Source organism: Leptonychotes weddellii, chromosome 1 (genome assembly GCF_054177405.1).
Source record: "Leptonychotes weddellii isolate Sample4059 chromosome 1, ASM5417740v2, whole genome shotgun sequence".
NCBI classification, from domain to species: domain Eukaryota; kingdom Metazoa; phylum Chordata; class Mammalia; order Carnivora; family Phocidae; genus Leptonychotes; species Leptonychotes weddellii.
The window spans coordinates 188,918,642-188,924,641 of NC_138369.1; the positions used below are offsets into that span (position 1 = coordinate 188,918,642).

The 6,000-nt window shown below is 52.2% G+C and overlaps 1 protein-coding gene across 3 annotated transcripts in view; it reads right to left on the reverse strand.

The window, feature by feature from the left end:
• The window catches only part of TMPRSS2 (transmembrane serine protease 2), a 36,331-nt gene that overhangs the window by 9,430 nt on the left and 20,901 nt on the right, over window positions 1-6,000 (reverse strand). For all 3 annotated transcript variants that reach the window (XM_081800246.1, XM_081800239.1, XM_081800231.1), the window contains 3 exons: window positions 3,946-4,072; window positions 2,719-2,829; window positions 4-47 (listed from right to left, as the gene is read on the reverse strand). In XM_081800246.1, coding sequence (XP_081656372.1) covers window positions 4-47; window positions 2,719-2,829; window positions 3,946-4,072 — 282 coding nt within the window. The remainder of the gene's footprint in view (window positions 1-3; window positions 48-2,718; window positions 2,830-3,945; window positions 4,073-6,000) is intronic.

The following is a 6,000-nucleotide window of genomic DNA, read 5'->3' on the forward strand; positions in this document are numbered from 1 at the left end:
TACCTATACAGCGTAAAGAAACCACCGTTTTTGAAGAACAGACATCACTGCAAAAGAACAGGGGACATTCTGGTCACTATAATAAGTAGGAGATGCTTGACTCTCAAAATACTTAGAAATACACGTTTTCTTCCAATGTTCTCACTCCCCGGCCTCCCCAGGCGTGGAAGGGCCCACGATTGAGGACTCAGATGAGGAGATCAGATCTGCACGGGGGACACTGGCCAAGAGCAGACACCGAGTCAAAGCCCGGGTTTCAAGTCACTACTGTGTACCCTGTGGCCCCGTGCCTCAGTTTCTCCCATCTGTAGAGTGGGATAATGAGGGTACCATCAGAGTGGCCGTCAGGGCAGGCACCCAATAACATGAGCTACTGTTTTTATTCCCAGACCTTGAAATCACCCTCTGATTTTGTCTGGGTTCCTATGACTGCTTTACAACTTACTGCACAGAAAGCAAGACAACCAATCATCTGCTCGGGAGCCAAAGAAAAGTTACTCGTTTGCGAGGTAAGTGTTTGAGGTTCCAGTTGAAAGACAAATAACCAATGCAGTCTGTCTCAGAGGGAATTTTCCCCTAATGCATCGTGAGGGAGAGAAGCAGCCCTAACATGCAGGCATCTGCCTCCGGCTGTGTGTTCCCCTGAACGTCGGCGATTTCAGGGTCCGCACGGGGCCAGACAACCAACCATGTCCAAGCCACACGGTGACCAACAGCCCCCTCTGCTGGCCACCATGAGTGATGGCACTTGTTTGCCAATCCCGAGGTAGCCCGCCTTCATGCCCGCCCCCTTCTAGAAAAACAGCGTTAAGATACCAATCACAGAATCACCTCGCTTCCTAATAGCATCTAATCCAAGCAAAGCCCCGCTTCCCTGAACCTCCCCAAAATGATCCAACACAAGCCCAAGTCCTATACACAAAGTCCCCTCTGACACCCTCACACCGAGAGGCCCCACGGTTCCGCGGACCCTGCGGGTCCTGGTGGTCTTCGGCTACGGGGCATAACAATGCCAAGAGAAGACACGTTCCCATTAAAAGAAGACGTTTTCTAAGAACTGTAAAGCCGACTGTCCTCTATGTGGACGTGCAGTGTGCAGCCACCAGCTTGTGGGCACGCCACGGCCGCTCAGGTGAGCCCCACTGGGAGCCCGCAACTCAGGTATCAAAGCAAAGAGAAAGGAGCCTTCCACCCCCCCCACATGTATGGGACACCCCATGCCAGGCAATGATCTCCTCGTCTTCCCTCCAAACCCAGCAGCCACCCGATGAGTCCCCGGGGCTCTTGTGGAGAGGAGGCAGCCTTCCGTCCCTGCTCAGCCCCGATGCTGCATGTAAGTGTTCGCAGGAAGAACAGAAACACCCAGCATTTACAAAGAGCCCCGGCAGCTGTGTTTAGCTTCCCGGGCAGGCAGAACACAGCCCCGCTGTTTTCCTGCATGCACCTGGCGAGCACAGCCCTCCTCCTGGGCTCACCCTGTCACATTCCTGGGGACAGCCAGGCTGAGCGGCTTGGGCGGAAGTCAGCCCCCTAGCCACCGCCGTCAGCAGGCACCAGGAATGCAAACTGCTCCCAGCCTCCCACTCAAAGGAAAGGAGGGGCGGCACAATGTGTTGGTTACCACATTCTCCCGTCAAGTGCAGCCCCTGGCACCTGGCCGATAGGGAGGAGATGGCTTGGCTAGCCACCTGGGGATGAGTGATAGGGACCTGGGGGCTGACCAAGGCTCATGCACAAAGGACACCGTGTGACCTTTACATTAGAGAACATTCAGATAATAATGATGATCCTAGGAGACTGCAAAGGCTTTAAACATATATGCAAAACAGAACAAGCAGCTTAAACCCACCCTTTCCTCCACCCCCCAATCACTTAAGCCATCAATCATGTGATCTGTTGCTCAGGTTCATTTCCAACCACTGGACACACAATGACCTGCCCAGGCCCACAAGTTGGCTTCGAGGTCCAGGACACATCGGCTAAACTGAACTAGTCACCCCCTCCCAGGCCCCCAGAATGATGCCGACCCCTGGCACGGCATCATCTGACAAGGTGGCTTAGGGCTGGGGGACCAGCCGTCCCTGCTGCTTGGGTCTGAGGAGATCCTTGGGAAGCAGGACTTCCGGGCTGAAACTGGCAAAGTCCAGGGCAAAGCAGGATCAGTTGGTCACCCTGGTTGGGACCCTGAGGCTTTCTCTGGGATTCCTGGAGGCACACCCTTTCACGTAGCATGTATATCTCTAAAGTCCAGGGAGTAAAGGGTGGCTCAGTCGGTTAAGCATCTGCCTTCGGCTCAGGTCATGATCCCAGAGTCCTGGGATCGAGCCTTGCATTGGGCTCCTTGCTACGTGGGGAGCCTGCTTCTCCCTCTCCCTCTGCCCCTCCCCCCCCGCTTATGCTTGCTCTCTCTCACTCAAATAAATAAAATCTTAAAAAAAAAAAAGAATAGAAAAGCAGCAAGGAGGACTCTCCATTTTACAATGTTATCCAATGCCATCAAGAGCATAAACAAAATGGCCAGTAACCCTTAGCTGCTTCCCAAGAATGAACCCAGAACAACCAGCCCCGCTTAGAGTCCAATCTCCTCCCAATGAGAAACTCATCGATACCCAGAATTACGGCTCAGAGAAATCAGCCTCGGCACCATGATTCTCCATGGTGTCTCCTACTCGCTCTCATTACAAATTTTCTTAAAGGAAAAAAGAAGTCACCGAATACCTGTGGTACAGTTTCTTATGGAGATTCAGACTGCCAGCACTTATGTTCAGCTTCATAAAGCTGGTGGCTCCGCTGTCATCCACAATTCCTTGGCTAGAATAAAAACTATTCCTAAAAGAGGCAGAAAATGTTAATTAGAACAATGTCTTCGTTATAAGCAATTGCAAATCCTGTGATATCATCATACTTCTCTTGCACAGTGTTCGGATTAAGAGGAACACCTTAGCATTTGGAAAACAAAATCACAAGTTCTAATCAAGTGAGGTTGTGTTAGAACCATCTTTCCCCACAATAACCCAGAAGTGTCGGGTAAAAGCTCCCGGTTGGTCTTTTTCTCATCTGGTTTGGGTTCGGATAAAGAAACCATGAGAATAGGGATGTGTGAGTAGATGTAACTTAAGTTAAAACACCCCCAGCTATAAAATCCCATAAGGTCCTGAACTGTGACGGGGGCCTCACTATGTCATTCAGTTGCAATTTGAGGATGGCATTTGGAAATATTTTACCAGCTAAGATGCCAAGTTTCTTATTAAGCAGTAATTAATTTTAAAAACTGGCATATGGAGAACCCCTTAGTATTGCACAGAAGTCATATGGGGACACCCCAAGGAAGAGGTGGTGGCAATAAGATCACACAGCCTTACCCCATGGGGTCAGACGGCTGCCATGCACTCAAGGGATGCTCCGGTGAGCCCCCAGCTGGGAATCCCTGGGAGGGGCCCTCCTGCCTCTTCCACCCTCCCCGTGGCCCCATGCAGGACTGAATTCTCTTCCATATAAATCTGATGTCACTTCTCTCCCGTTCAAAGGCTTTGGGGCCTCCCCCAAGCGTGCATACAGTGAAGGTCAAGGACGATCTGTTCCCTCTGGCCCCGCCCCCGCCTGGCTCCACCCAGGCCCCACCCAGGGCGGCTGGGGAGGTGAGGCTTCAACGCTGCCAGAGGCTCTGGGACAAAAGAGCCACCAAGGCCCTCAGATGGCACCTTGGACCTTGTGGCCGCAGCACCGGACATCCCCGAGTAACCGGGTGTGGATGGAGGCCCAGGAGGCGGCAGTGAGTCTTGATCACTGGATGCCGGGGGGTTGGGGGGGTGTGGTGAGGCACCTGCTGGTTTCCCCGACCAGCTCCGGGCAGGAGACCACTGTCCCCAGCATCGGTGTGCTGGCATGTCCAGGGAGGGGCGGAGAGGATCTTTCCTGCGTCTCTGCGGCTGGGACCACACTCACCGGTAGCCCATGTCCTGGCACGCGGCCCTCCCGTAGCTGTCATTCCAGTCGTCCTGACACACTGGGTGCCAGGACTTCCTCTGGGCCGAGTACACCTGGAGGATGAAGTTCGGGCCGTAGAGGCGAACTGCAGTAGGGGAGAGGCTCTGTGAGTTTCGGGAGGCTGTCCTAACACCACCCGAGCCCTCCCAGCCCTCGACACAAAGGCTTGGAGGTGACCGCACTGGGTCCCCTGTTCCCTAGGCACTGTCCACACCCGAGGGGGTGTCCCTGCTCTATCCCTCCTGGGCCCTCAAGTGCTCGTTACCCCAAAGAACTGACAGCAGGTAACCAGCCAAGGACTCACCTGCAGATGTTCAACAGCACTATTCCCAATAGCCAGAGGGTGAGAAAACCTAAGCGACCGTCAGCGGATGAACGAACACAGTGTGGTCCATCTCTACCACGGAACATCATCCAGCCTTGGAAGGAGCCAAGCGCTGGCCCACACTACAACCTGCGTACGCCCCTGTTTCTATGAACTGCCCCAAGTAGGAAGTCCACAGCAACAGAGGGTAGATGAGTGGTTGCTTGGGGCCTGGGGTGGGGCTGGGGGCAGGAGGAGGGACAAGTGGGGGACAGCTCAGGGTTCCCTTAGCAGGTGATGAAAGTATTCCAAAATTGACGTGGGGATGGCCGCACTTACTCGCGGACGTGTAAAAACCACCAAATTTTATATTCTGGAGGGTGAATTTTATGGTATGTGAATTACACCTTGATAAAGCTAATGTTTTTTTTTAAGTAAATGAATAAGGTAAAGGGCTTTTTTTTTTTTTTAAAGATTTTATTTATTTATTTGAGAAAGTGAGAATGAGAGAGAGAGAGAGCATATGAGAGGGAGGAGGGTCAGAGGGAGAAGCAGACCCCCCGCCGAGCAGGAAGCCCGATGTGGGACTCGATCCCGGGACTCCAGGATCATGACCCGAGCCGAAGGCAGTCGCTTAACCAACTGAGCCACCCAGGCGCCCAGGTAAAGGGTTTTTTAAAAATGATCTCTAAACAATCATTTTGAACAACAAACTGACCCCTCTTGCCCAACACCCTGGATCCTGGCAGAGCACCCCAAGATGTCCCAAGTGCCCTGGCGCCCGGCTCTACCTCTAAATCCAGCAACGCTTTGCCCAAACGACCTCAACTCTTTTGTTTAAAGAAATGAAACATTACAGACATAGTTCAAGCCTCTCTCTATTCCAGTGCCTTTTCCCACAATCCAGAATCCTGAGAATTTTCCTTGAGTGGGTGGCTGCATGCAGAGGGGCACAGCCAAAGAGCGGGATCCCATGTGGCTTGAGGATTGACCAGTCAGGCACTAACAAACGACCTTGAAAACAGCGTGAGGGCACGCTGCTGAATGCTGTGTTCCACACGGTGTCACTTATGCAAAGCCTAAAAGCATGTGAAACCGTGCTCAGAGGTCTGGGGGGGGCGGATACACGGGATGTAAAATATAAAATGAGGACCTGGTTATCACAGACCTCATTCTCCCCCCCCCATCCCCCGTTCTGTGGCCACAACTCCCTTGACCTTCTGACCGACACCTCCAGGCTCATTCCCTGTGAAATGAACAGCCGTGGTCTGATTATTTCCTGATGCTTCCAGGACGAGTGATCCCAAACCCCATGTGCAAGCTAGCCACGTGCTACATGAGTGGATAGACACACTATGCTCCATCCAGACAACAGAATATTATTTGGTGCTAAAAAAAATGAGCCATCAAGCCAGGAAAAGCCAGGGAGGAAGCTTAAGTGCTTGTCACTAAGTGACAGAAACCAATCTGAAAAGGCTACAAGGTACATGATTCCAACACGTGACATTCTGGAAAGAGCACAACTATGGAGACAGTAAAAACATTGGTGGTTGCCAGGGGCCAGGGGAGGAAGGGGTGAATAAGCAGAGCACAGATGGTTTTCAGAGCAATGGAAATGCTCTGTATGATACCGTAACGGTGGATATGGGTCATGATGCATTTATTCAAACCCACTGTCCAAATGTAAATACATTGTACATTTGTCCACA